At 50.0% G+C, this 13,856-nt stretch overlaps 1 protein-coding gene across 2 annotated transcripts in view; it reads left to right on the top strand.

Moving 5' to 3' along the window:
- The window catches only part of LOC132405706 (magnesium transporter NIPA4-like), a 32,958-nt gene extending 23,562 nt beyond the window's left edge, over positions 1-9,396 (top strand). For both annotated transcript variants that reach the window (XM_059990736.1, XM_059990737.1), the window contains 2 exons: positions 4,242-4,402; positions 6,924-9,396. In XM_059990736.1, the coding sequence (XP_059846719.1) occupies positions 4,242-4,402; positions 6,924-7,540 (778 nt within the window). In that variant the 3' untranslated portion in view covers positions 7,541-9,396. The remainder of the gene's footprint in view (positions 1-4,241; positions 4,403-6,923) is intronic.
- The last annotated feature ends 4,460 nt before the right edge of the window (positions 9,397-13,856 follow it).

Below are 13,856 nucleotides of genomic sequence, written 5' to 3' on the forward strand. Positions count from 1 at the left end.
CAATCCCGTACCCACCCACTTACCCCTCAATCCAGCTCCGGGATCACAGCGATCCCAATCCTGTACCCACCCACTTACCCCTCAATCCAGCTCCGGGATCACAGCGATCCCAATCCCGTACCCACCACTTACCCCTCAATCCAGCTCCAGGATCACAGCGATCCCAATCCCGTACCCACCCACTTACCGCTCAATCCAGCTCCGGGATCACAGCGATCCCAATCCCGTACCCACCCACTTACCCCTCAATCCAGCTCCGGGATCACAGCGATCCCAATCCCGTACCCACCACTTACCCCTCAATCCAGCTCCGGGATCACAGCGATCCCAATCCCGTACCCACCCACTTACCCCTCAATCCAGCTCCGGGATCACAGCGATCCCAATCCCATACCCACCCACTTACCGCTCAATCCAGCTCCGGGATCACAGCGATCCCAATCCTGTACTCACCCACTTACCCCTCAATCCAGCTCCGGGATCACAGCGATCCCAATCCCGTACCCACCCACTTACCCCTCAATCCAGCTCCGGGATCACAGCGATCCCAATCCTGTACCCACCCACTTACCCCTCAATCCAGCTCCGGGATCACAGCGATCCCAATCCTGTACCCACCCACTTACCCCTCAATCCAGCTCCGGGATCACAGCGATCCCAATCCCGTACCCACCCACTTACCCCTCAATCCAGCTCCGGGATCACAGCGATCCCAATCCCGTACCCACCCACTTACCGCTCAATCCAGCTCCGGGATCACAGCGATCCCAATCCTGTACCCACCCACTTACCCCTCAATCCAGCTCCGGGATCACAGCGATCCCAATCCCGTACCCACCCACTTACCCCTCAATCCAGCTCCAGGATCACAGCGATCCCAATCCCGTACCCACCCACTTACCGCTCAATCCAGCTCCGGGATCACAGCGATCCCAATCCCGTACCCACCCACTTACCCCTCAATCCAGCTCCGGGATCACAGCGATCCCAATCCCGTACCCACCCACTTACCCCTCAATCCAGCTCCGGGATCACAGCGATCCCAATCCCGTACCCACCCACTTACCCCTCAATCCAGCTCCGGGATCACAGCGATCCCAATCCTGTACTCACCCACTTACCCCTCAATCCAGCTCCAGGATCACTATAACCCGTCTTCAGGATCACCACACCTACCTACCCTCCAATCTGGCTCCCTAATTTCCTTCTGAGCTCCTTGCAAAGTGACACTGGCTAATCTGTTAATATTCTTACAATATTTAACTTATGTACTATGTTTATTAATGATAATTCATCTGTGGATTCTATCCTCACTTTCCTAAGTTATTGTGTGTTACGCATGCTATAGTGCTTTGCACCCTGCTCTGCAGAAACGTCTCGTTTAACGATATACGAGGGGTGATTGATAAGTTTGTGGCCTAAGGTAAAAGGAGTCAATTTTAGAAAACCTAGCACATTTATTTTTCAACATCGTCCCCTCCTACATTTACACACTTAGTCCAGCGGTCGTGGAGCATACGGATCTTGGACCTCCAGGAAGTGTCCACAGCAGGGGTGACTGATAAGTTTGTGGCCTAAGGTAGAAGGAGATGAGTTATACAGCTCTCGTTACACACACATGTAGTTTAACTCTTTGAGTGATAATGCAGGTTTGAAGTTAATAACTCATCTCCTGCTACCTTAGGCCATGAACTTATCAATCACCCCGATGAGTTATTGACTTCAAACTTTCTACATAATCACTCAGAGTTGACCTGCATGTATAATGAGAGCTGTATAACTCATCTCCTTCTACCTTAGGCCACGAACTTATCAGTCACCCCTGCTTTGGGCACTTTCTGGAGGTCCAAGATCCGTATGCTCCACGACCGCTGGACTAAGTGTGTAAATGTAGGAGGGGACTATGTTGAAAAATAAATGTGCTAGGTTTTCTAAAATGGACTCCTTCTACCTTAGGCCACGAACCTATCAGTCACCCCTCGTACTTGTATATAAAAATGACTTGACTAAACAATTCTGAACCTAGACTCTCTATCCAGCTCTGGTATCACCACAATCCAAATCCCGTGCCCACCCACTGACCCCACAATCTGATTCGTTCACTCACCCTTCAACCCCAGAATAACCACACACTGGCCGTACAATCTTCCTCCATTAATCACCCCCTGGAGGAACTCAGCAGACCTGGCAACATCTATGGAGGGAAATAAACAGCTGACATTTTGGTCTAAGGTCCTTCATCGGGACCAGAGATGCAGTGGAAAGGAGGTTCACCAGGATGCTGCCTGGATTAGAGAGCCTGTCTTATGAGGAGAGGTTGAACAATACTCTTTGGAGCGAAGGGGCATGAGGTGACTTGATAGAGGTGTGTAAGCTAGAGTGGGCAGCCTTGGACTTTAGAGGGAGATTCATAAGGGGCATTTAAAAAACACTTAGATAGGCACATGGATGAAAGAAAAATGGAGGCTATGTGCGAGGGAAGTTCAGATCGATATTGGAGTAGATTAAAAGATTGGCACAACATCGTTTGTGGGCCAAAGGGTCTGGACTGTGCTGTAGTGGTCCATGTTCTGTGAAGTCCCTCCAACAGTTTGTGTGTATTGTTCAAGACTTCCAGCATCATCAGAATCGTTTGTGTGTTTAATCACGGCCTGCTCTGCCTGGTCTCTGCTTGAAGCAGTTCCTCACCAGAGAACTGGTGCTGATGTTCTGTGTGATTTGTTGCCTGATTTTCCTTTGCCACCAGGTAAGGGCAAAGGGGCATGAGATACCCCTGGCACATAAGGTAAAGGAGAATCCTAAAAGATTCTGAAAGCATGTTAAAAAAAGAGAGAGAGAGAGAGAGAGAGAGAGAGAGAGAGAGAGAGAGAGAAGGAAGAAGGAGGAGGAGGAGGAGGAGGAGGGTGAGGTGTTGAACTTACAAGGGTTGTAAAGAGAGCTTTTGGCACGTTGGCCTTTGTAAATCAAAGTACTGAGTGCAGGAGATGGGATATTATGTTGGAGTTGTGTATGATGTTGGTGAGGCCTCATTTGGAATATCATGCCCAGTTCTGGTCACCTACCTACAGGAATGATGTAAAGAAGCTTGAAAAAGTTCAGTGATGCTGGGATTTGAGGAGTGAGCTCCAGGAAAAGGTCGAGTAGGTTAAGATTTCATTCCCTTGAACTGGAGATTTGAGGTGTACAATATTATGAGGGGTGTAGATCGGGCAGACGGGGCTCAGTAGCTGTGATTGGCAGCTCATCTCGGAGAAGGAAAACTCTGATCTCAAACCTCCGCTGCCTTGTGGCTGTATCCACTCACAGGGAAGGCTTTGGGAATAAACCCTGAGGGAAAAATCAGAGCTGCCAGTCCCTAGGGCAGTCCTACATTGAGTTCAACGCTGACTGGCAACTCCTGCGACACCGCTGGTCCCAAGCTGTATGGGTCTCTGCCGTTCCTTTGGGGTCATCAGGTGCATGGAGAGGGGGAGTTTGCTACAGGGGCAACAGCTTGCTTTGCATATTGTACTGCCCAGGCGTGCGTATCTAGACAGCTGGAATGCAATATCCATGGTCAACTCTGGCCAGTGGAGGCTAGAGTAAATACAAGCAGGCAGGTTGGGTGAGATGAGATCTAGAGGTCATGTGTTAAGGGTGAAAGGTGAGGTGCTTTGGGAGAACCTGACAGGGAAATCTCTTCCCTCAGAGCGTGGTGAGAGTGTGGAACGAGCTGCCACTGGAGGTGTTGGATGTGAGTTAATTTCAACACTGAAGAGAAGTTTGGATAGGTATATGGATGGGAGGGTATGGGGAGCTTATAGTCCTGGTACAGGTCAATAGGACTAGGTAGGACGATAGTTCAGCATGGACTCTATGGGCCAAAGGGCCTGTTTCTGTGTTGTAGTGTTCTATGAAACTATGAAAACCAACTGATCACTGCATGGTCACTAGCAGGTGAGAGGAAGGGTGGGTGGGTCAGAAGCTGGGAGGTGATAGGTGGAAATAATAAAGAGCTGAAGAAGAAGGAATCTGATTGGAGCATACAGTGAACTTTGATAGGAAAGGAAGGAGGAGGGTAACTAGAGGGAGGTGATGGGTAGGTGGGGAAAAGAGTCTTGGCCCAAAATGTTTACACACCTCCATTGATGCTGCCTGATCCACTGAGATCCCCAGTATTTTCTGTGTGCTTCCCAAGATTTCTGGCTTCTGCAGAATCTCTTGTGTGTAATTGTTTCCCCCATTCTCGTCTCCCTCTGCAGCGCACTTCTGTCATCCTACCTTCTGCAGGAGAGCCTTAACCTGCTGGGGAAGCTGGGCTCCGTGCTCTGCATCCTGGGCTCCACCATGATGGTCATCCATGCCCCACGTGAGGAGGAGGTGAAGACATTGGAGGAAATGGCCCAGAAACTGAAAGATCCAGGTCAGTTTAGGAGCAGGCAGCCACCTCGATTACTTCTGAACAAGCTCACGAGCAGCATTGCTTCATGTCCTCTTATTGCTCGGTTACTACAACCCATCACCCCTGCAGGGGCATAGGCCCCCAACAGCAGCTTACCAGAGTACTCTGCTCTGGGCCAGACCTTCAACTTATCTCAGGTGTAGACCATCTTCTCCCTCCTTTCCCAGGGGAAGTCTTTCAGCATTTCTGTGGCTCTGGGTTTTTCTGAGATGTAGTTGCGAGCCCCATGGTCAGCCCTCCTCCTTTCACAGCCGGGCCCGGGACGGTCCGTGACGGAGTTCTGTATCGGTCAGCTCGCGCAAAGACAACCACTAGAACCAACCTTAGTTTGTCAGGGGTGTGAGGTAATGTAGAATCCTGGTTAGACCACACTTGGAGTATTGTGTTCAGTTCTGCTCACCTCATTATAGGACATTGATAAGATTGTTCAAAGGTGCGTGGTGTGTCAGCCATCATTGAAATCTGTCATCTCATTATAGGAAGGACGTGGAAGCTTTAGAGAGGATGCAGAGGAGATTTACCAGGATGCTGCCTGGATTAGAGAGGGTGCAGAGGAGATTCACCAGGATGCTGCCTGGATTAGAGAGGGCGCAGAGGAGATTCACCAGGATGCTGACTGGATCAGAGAGGGTGCAGAGGAGATTCACCAGGATGCTGCCTGGATTAGAGAGGGTGCAGAGGAGATTCACTAGGATGCTGACTGGATTAGAGAGGGTGCAGAGGAGATTTACCAGGATGCTGCCTGGATTAGAGAGGGTGCAGAGGAGATTCACCAGGATGCTGACTGGATTAGAGAGGGTGCAGAGGAGATTCACCAGGATGCTGCCTGGATTAGAGAGGGTGCAGAGGAGATTTACCAGGATGCTGCCTGGATTAGAGAGGGTGCAGAGGAGATTCACCAGGATGCTGACTGGATTAGAGAGGGTGCAGAGGAGATTCACCAGGATGCTGCCTAGATTAGAGAGGGTGCAGAGGAGATTCACCAGGATGCTGCCTGGATTGGAGAGGGTGCAGAGGAGATTTACCAGGATGCTGCCTGGATCAGAGAGGGTGCAGAGGAGATTCACCAGGATGCTGCCTGGATTAGAGAGGGTGCAGAGGAGATTCACCAGGATGCTGCCTGGATTGGAGAGGGTGCAGAGGAGATTTACCAGGATGCTGCCTGTATCAGAGAGGGTGCAGAGGAGATTTACCAGGATGCTGCCTGGATTAGAGAGGGTGCAGAGGAGATTCACCAGGATGCTGCCTGGATTAGAGCGGGTGCAGAGGAGATTTACCAGGATGCTGCCTGGATTAGAGAGGGTGCAGAGGAGATTCACCAGGATGCTGCCTGGATTAGAGAGGGTGCAGAGGAGATTCACCAGGATGCTGCCTGGATCAGAGAGGGTGCAGAGGAGATTGACCAGGATGCTGCCTGGATTAGAGAGGGTGCAGAGGAGATTCACCAGGATGCTGCCTGGATCAGAGAGGGTGCAGAGGAGTTTGACCAGGATGCTGCCTGGATCAGAGAGGGTGCAGAGGAGATTTACCAGGATGCTACCTGGATTAGAGAGGGTGCAGAGGAGATTTACCAGGATGCTGCCTGGATTAGAGAGGGTGCAGAGGAGATTTACCAGGATGCTACCTGGATTAGAGACCATATCTTATGAGCTAGGGCTTTTTTTTGGAGTGAAGGAGAATAAGAGGTGTCTTGATAGAGGTGTACAAGATGTAATGAGGTTTAGATAGAGTGGACAGTCAGAGTTTTTTTCCCAGGGCTGAAACGGCTTATATGAGGAGGCATAATTTAAGGTGATTGGAGGCAACAGATATGCTTTTTTTACACGTGAAATGCCCTGCCAGGGGTGATGGTACAGGCAATACATTAGGGACATTGGATAGACTCAGAAAGGCACATGAATGATAGAAACATGGAGGGTTATGTGGGAGGGAAGAGTTCGATTGATCTTGGAGTAGTTTAAATGGTCAGCACAACATCACAGGCCAAATCTGCCAAACTCCCAATGACAAGGAGCTGCTGACTTCTCTGCTAGGAGAATGGACAGAGAACAGGTCCCTGTCCAAGGGTTAAAGATCTAGTGTTACCTCAGGTGGAGAGAGGGGGAAATGAAGCTGGGGGCTGGTGAAGCATGAGACTGCTGTTACCAGTGTAGAAATGTTTGGAACACTTCCCTTTCTTCCAAGGTACTCTCTCCTCTCTCATCAGAATCCTTCCTCTCAAGACCTTTATCTTTCCAACCCACCTTCACTATCATCTTCCAGCTGTCCTCCCCCACCCCCCCACTTTTTATTCTGGCTTCTTCCCCCTTCCTTTCCAGTCCTGACAAAAGGTCTCATCCTAAAATATTGACAGTCTATTCATTTTCATAGATGCTGGCTGACCTGCTGAGTACCTCCAGCATTTTGTGTGTCTTGCTCTGCAGAATCTCTTTATGAATGTACTTAAGCTTTAGACAATGACTTTACTGCTGTTGAATTGCAGGGTTTCTGGTCTTCGCCTGCCTTCTGCTGATTGCCATACTGCTCCTCATCTTCTACGCAGCTCCCAGGTACGGGCACGCCAATGTCCTGGTTTACATCTCCATCTGCTCCCTCATTGGTGCTTTCTCCGTCTCCTCCGTGAAGGGTATTGACATTGCCATCAGAGCGTGTTTTGCCAACATACCAGTTTATAGGCACCCGTTAACCTGGGTCCTCACCCTCTCACTGCTAGTCTCCATTGTCACTCAGGTCAACTACCTGAACAAATCCCTGGACATGTTCAACACCTCAGTGGTCTATCCCATCTATTATGTGTTCTTCACCACCGTGGTCATTACCACCTCCGTGATCCTCTTCAAGGAGTGGTTCAGCATGTCTGCCGTGGACATTGTGGGCACCATCTCTGGATTTGGAACCATAGTCCTTGGTGTCTTCATGCTGCATGTCTTTAAGGACCTGAACTTCAGCCTCAGCAGCCTGCCACATGCACTCAAGGTGCCGGAGAGGGTGTGTGCAACTCCTATGCTGAAATTAGATGACAAACACATCCTTGTGGAGAGTACAGACAACGCAGTGTTCACTGAGGATAAGTCAAGGGTCTTTGTCATCTATGGGTGAAGGGTTTGGGCTGCAGATTTGGGTTGTAGATTTCAGGCCCTTTGGCCCACAATGAGTGGACTAGGAAACAAATGATTATCACATTGAACATAGAACACTAGAACATAGTATATTACAGGGCTGTTGGCCCACCATATTGTGCCAACCTTTTAACTTACTCTAACATCAATCTAACTCTTCCCTCCCACATAGCCCTGCAATTCTCTATCTTTCATGTGCCCATTTAAGAGTCTCGTAAATATCCCAAATGTACCTGCCTCCACCCCCCAGCAGTGCGTCCCACACACCCAGCAATCCGTGTAAAGATAACCTGTGATGTTGTGGAGTATGCATTAAGTGTGATCATGGCCACAACAGTCACTGTGTCCGTGGCTGGGTACACCGCCACAAGCCGCTTACCCCACAGCCTCTGAAAAGCCTTTCTGTGTCTGGGGAAAACACAAAAATTAGATGTTTCATTTGTCACATTTACAGTGAAATGTATTGCCTGCATCAATAACCAACTCAGTCTGGGGATGTTCTGGGGGCAGCCCACAAGTGTCGCCATGTTTCAGGTGCCAACGTAGCATGTCCACAACTCACTAACCCTAACCTGTACAGTTTATTACCATTCAACCGTACACATGTACACCAAAGAACAACGTTCCTCTGGATCAGGGTGCACAACACCGTACATATAACTCACACACAACCGTACACATGTACCCCAAACGAAACAACGTTCCTCTGGACCAGGGTGCACAATACCGTACATATAACTCACACACAACCGTACACATGTACCCCAAACGAAACAACGTTCCTCTGGATCAGGGTGCACAACACTGTACATATAACTCACACACAACCGTACACATGTACACCAAAGAACAACGTTCCTCTGGATCAGGGTGCACAACACCGTACATATAACTCACACACAACCGTACACATGTACACCAAACGAAACAACGTTCCTCTGGACCAGGGTGCACAATACCGTACATATAACTCACACACAACCGTACACGTGTACACCAAAGAACAACGTTCCTCTGGATCAGGGTGCACAACACTGTACATATAACTCACACACAACCGTACACATGTACACCAAACGAAACAACGTTCCTCTGGATCAGGGTGCACAACACTGTACATATAACTCACACACAACCGTACACATGTACACCAAACGAAACAACGTTCCTCTGGACCAGGGTGCACAATACCGTACATATAACTCACACACAACCGTACACATGTACACCAAAGAACAACGTTCCTCTGGACCAGGGTGCACAACACTGTACATATAACTCACACACAACCGTACACATGTACACCAAAGAACAACGTTCCTCTGGATCAGGGTGCACAACACCGTACATATAACTCACACACAACCGTACACATGTACACCAAACGAAACAACGTTCCTCTGGATCAGGGTGCACAACACTGTACATATAACTCACACACAACCGAAAACGTGTACACCAAAGAACAACGTTCCTCTGGACCAGGGTGCACAACACTGTACATATAACTCACACACATAACACATAAAGTAATACAACCACAAATAAAGCAGATAATAATAAAGTCACACATCTTTGGAATGTGGGAGGAAACTGGAACCCACGCAGCCATAGGGAGAATGGACACTGACCTGGGGTTGCGGACTCGGTAACGTGTCGTACTGACTGCTGCACTAGGAGTGTGACGGATAGCCTGTCGTGACCTGGGTGGACACCGCTGTTGTGTGATGGAAGAGGTAGTCACTAAGACCAGGCAGAGTTTGCCAGTGGAGTGCTCCTCTGTCAAATGCCTTGCAGTTCTCCAGCACCCCCCCCCACCAAACCCTTCCCAACACCGTGAAGACCACCACCAGCAACAGGGAAAGTAGCAGCTGCTGGTGATGTCACCACACACAGGTTCAAGTTGAAGTTTATTGACGTCTGACTGTACATATATACAACCAAATGAAACGATGTTCCTCTGGACCACAGTGTACTGACAGTGTACACATGGCATATAAACCTAAATATTACCATAAACAAGTCACAGCATCAGAAAACAGTAAACAGCTTGCTGTCCTGGTAACAAAACCTTGGTGGTGACAGGGTATTTATTCACTGGTCTCACAGCCCGAGGGAAGAAGCTGTTCCCCAGTCTGGCAGTCCTAGTCCTGATGCTCCTTCCTGACGGTGATGGGTCAGAGAGATTGTGGGATGGGTGGGTGAGAGGCATTGTGCCCTTTGTCTGTAGAGCTCCCGGTAATCACAAAAAATACAGAGATCCTAGTTATCTGAGGGTGCGAGAATCTGCGACCAGTGAGGAGAGAGCAGGTTCATGACTGTTTGACATGGTTTCAGGTTCAAGAGTGTCTGGACGTGACTCTGGGCTCACGAGGGTCTGGACGTGACTCTGGGCTCGAGTCTGGACGTGACTCTGGGCTCACGAGGGTCTGGACGTGACTCTGGGCTCACGAGGGTCTGGATGTGACTCTGGGCTCGAGTGTGAACGTGACTCTGGGCTCACGAGGGTCTGGACGTGACTCTGGGCTCGAGTGTGGACGTGACTCTGGGCTCGAGTGTGGACGAGACTCTGGGCTCGTGTGTGGACGTGACACTGGGCTCACGAGGGTCTGGACGTGACTGGGCTCGAGTCTGGACGTGACTCTGGGCTCGAGTGTGGACGTGACTCTGGGCTCACGAGGGTCTGGACGTGACTCTGGGCTCACGAGGGTCTGGACGTGACTCTGGGCTCACGAGGGTCTGGACGAGACTCTGGGCTCACGAGGGTCTGGACGTGACTCTGGGCTCGAGTCTGGACGTGACTCTGGGCTCACGAGGGTCTGGACGTGACTCTGGGCTCGAGTCTGGACATGACTGGGCTCGAGTCTGGACGTGACTCTGGGCTCGAGTCTGGACGAGACTCTGGGCTCACGAGGGTCTGGACGTGACTCTGGGCTCGAGTCTGGACGTGACTCTGGGCTCACGAGGGTCTGGATGTGACTCTGGGCTCACGAGGGTCTGGACGAGACTCTGGGCTCACGAGGGTCTGGACGTGACTCTGGGCTCGAGTCTGGACGTGACTCTGGGCTCACGAGGGTCTGGACGTGACTCTGGGCTCGAGTCTGGACATGACTGGGCTCGAGTCTGGACGTGACTCTGGGCTCACGAGGGTCTGGACGTGACTCTGGGCTCGAGTCTGGACATGACTGGGCTCGAGTCTGGACGTGACTCTGGGCTCGAGTCTGGACGTGACTCTGGGCTCACGAGGGTCTGGACGTGACTCTGGGCTCGAGTCTGGACATGACTGGGCTCGAGTCTGGACGTGACTCTGGGCTCGAGTCTGGACGTGACTCTGGGCTCACGAGGGTCTGGACGTGACTCTGGGCTCGAGTCTGGACGTGACTCTGGGCTCACGAGGGTCTGGACGTGACTCTGGGCTCGAGTCTGGACATGACTGGGCTCGAGTCTGGACGTGACTCTGGGCTCACGAGGGTCTGGACGTGACTCTGGGCTCGAGTCTGGACGTGACTCTGGGCTCACGAGGGTCTGGACGTGACTCTGGGCTCGAGTCTGGACATGACTGGGCTCGAGTCTGGACGTGACTCTGGGCTCACGAGGGTCTGGACGTGACTCTGGGCTCGAGTCTGGACATGACTGGGCTCGAGTCTGGACGTGACTCTGGGCTCGAGTCTGGACGTGACTCTGGGCTCACGAGGGTCTGGACGTGACTCTGGGCTCGAGTCTGGACATGACTGGGCTCGAGTCTGGACGTGACTCTGGGCTCGAGTCTGGACGTGACTCTGGGCTCACGAGGGTCTGGACGTGACTCTGGGCTCGAGTCTGGACGTGACTCTGGGCTCACGAGGGTCTGGACGTGACTCTGGGCTCGAGTGTGGACGTGACTCTGGGCTCACGAGGGTCTGGACGTGACTTCTTGTACTGCAGCATTCCACCAGTTTCAGTACGCCAGATCTATGGATACTGACTTTGAAAAAGATGTTTAATCAGGTTTGTTATCACTAAAATACGCTGTGAATTTTTTTTTGTTTTGTGGCAGCAATGCAGTGCAATACATAAAAAATTACTGTTGGTTACAATATGAAGTATAAATTAAATAAGTATTGCAAAATAAAGAGAAAAAATAAAAAAACTTCAAACTACAAAATACATATAGAGTGCTGCAGAAAAGTGTCAGTGAGGTAGTGTACGTGGATTCATTGTTCATTCAGAAATCTGAGTGCGGGGGGGGGGGGCACGGAGGATGGAAAGAAGCTGTTCTTCACATGTCAGTGTTGTGTCTTCAACCCGTGCCTTACCCTCGAAGGTGGTATTAATGTCTTTCATGATGGATGTCACCGTTTTTGAATCATCAATTTAGAGAGAGGCCCTAGATCGGACTGATATAAATTGGTTTGTACTTTTCTATTGTAAATGTATTTTTATAATATATTTTTACTGACTTATCCTGTACCTACTTATGCATTGTGATTCCTTCAGTGCTGAGTGCATTTTAACAGTCAATTCTGTAGGACAGAGTCACACCATGAATGGAACAGTAACAATGAATGTCTCTGGCATGATGTTATTAAAATCTTTGGACAGCATAAAAATGTTCCTGGTTGTTAACTTAAAAATAAACGATTTGCTCTCGATGGCAGCCAGCAGGTCTCCAAGATGTCTGAACGTTGGCCATGGTTGGATGTTGCTGGGTTCTGCGGGATCCTCCATCACGGGGTTCGGGGTCCCTTTATCTGCCACTGCCCACTGCTCGTCATTTGTGGGTTCCCGGCGTAGCAACATCAGAATCAGCTTGATTAGCACTGACGTGCCATGAAGTGCAGCAATACATAGCACACTGTGGATTATAATAAGAAACATATAAATAATAATCAGTACTGCAAAAAGAGAAAAATATTGAGGAAGTGTTCACAGGTTCACTGTCCATTCAGAAATCTGATGATGGAGGGGAAGAAGCTGTTCCTGAAGCATTGAGTGTGTGTCTTCAGCATTCTGTTACACCTCCTTGATGGTAGTAATGAGAAGAAGGCATCTTCTGGCTTGAGGTATTGGGTTTGAAGATGTCCGCAGTGCTGGGGAGGGTTGGATCTGGAGCTGGCTGAATCTATAACCTGCAGTTTTTTCCGCTCCTGTGCAGTGGGCCCTCCAAACCAGTTGGAATGTTCTCCGACATACATCTGTAGAAATTTGCTGAGGTCTACGGCATTACCAAATCTCCTCCTAATGAAGTATAGCCACGGCTGTGCCTTCTCGTAATTGCATCGTAGGTATATAGGATAGATCTTCAGAGATTCTGTCACCTGGAACCTTGGAGCTGCTCACCCCTCGATGAGGACTGTAGTGTGTTCCCTCGACTTCGCCTTCCTCAAGCCCTTTGTCTTACTGATACTGGTTTAACAGACAGAGGTCATAGGGAGGGGCCAGTGATCTGGGGAGAAGGTGGGTCGGTGGGATAGCGTGTGGTTGGTTGGTGGGGATGGGGTTATGTGGGGTGAAGGTGGGTCAGAAATACAGGGATACAGGGGGGATATGGGGAGAAGGAGTTAAAGATTAAGGAGATTTTTAAAGATTAGCTTTACTTGTCACATGAGGCGGCACGGGGGCAAAGTGGTTCGTACAATACTACAGTGCCAGCGGCCCATGTTCAATTCCCATGCCTCCTGTACATTCTTGCCATGACTGTGTGGTTTCCTCAGGCGCTCCCGTTTCCAAAGACATATCGTTTGTTAGGTAAATTGTCCTGTGCTTAGGCTCAGGTTAAATAGGGTGTTTGCTGGGTGATGTGACACAAAGGGCCATTGGGCCTGTTCCGCACTGTATCTCAGTCAATTAATGCATAAATGCAAAGAAATCCAGCGTTTGCCTCAATGACCATCAGTGTGGGGATGTGCTGGGGAGCAGCCTGCAGCTGGCACTGTGTTTCCAGTGCCAAATGGCACTGCCCACAGCTCACTAATCCAAACCCAAACACCTTTGGAATGTGGGAAGAAAGCCACGTGGCCACAGAAAGCGTTGGGAATTGACTCTGAGATCACCGGTGCAGTGGATCATTATGTAAACTACATAATGTTGTTGGGAATGTGAGAAGGTAGGTCTATGGAGAGGTGGATGGGGTTATGGATGTTTGAAAAAAGAGCATCAGGGGAAAGTTTATGGCGGATTGTTGGGCCAACGGGAGCGAGGTGTTATGGAGCTCAAGGTAGTGGCTGAGGATGGGAGATATGGCAGGGGGTGTGGATGTGGCTGAAGGTGTGCTGGTGAGGATGGCAGAAATGGCAACTACACGAAATATGTTTGTT

Source organism: Hypanus sabinus, chromosome 15 (assembly GCF_030144855.1).
Source record: "Hypanus sabinus isolate sHypSab1 chromosome 15, sHypSab1.hap1, whole genome shotgun sequence".
Lineage (NCBI taxonomy): Eukaryota > Metazoa > Chordata > Chondrichthyes > Myliobatiformes > Dasyatidae > Hypanus > Hypanus sabinus.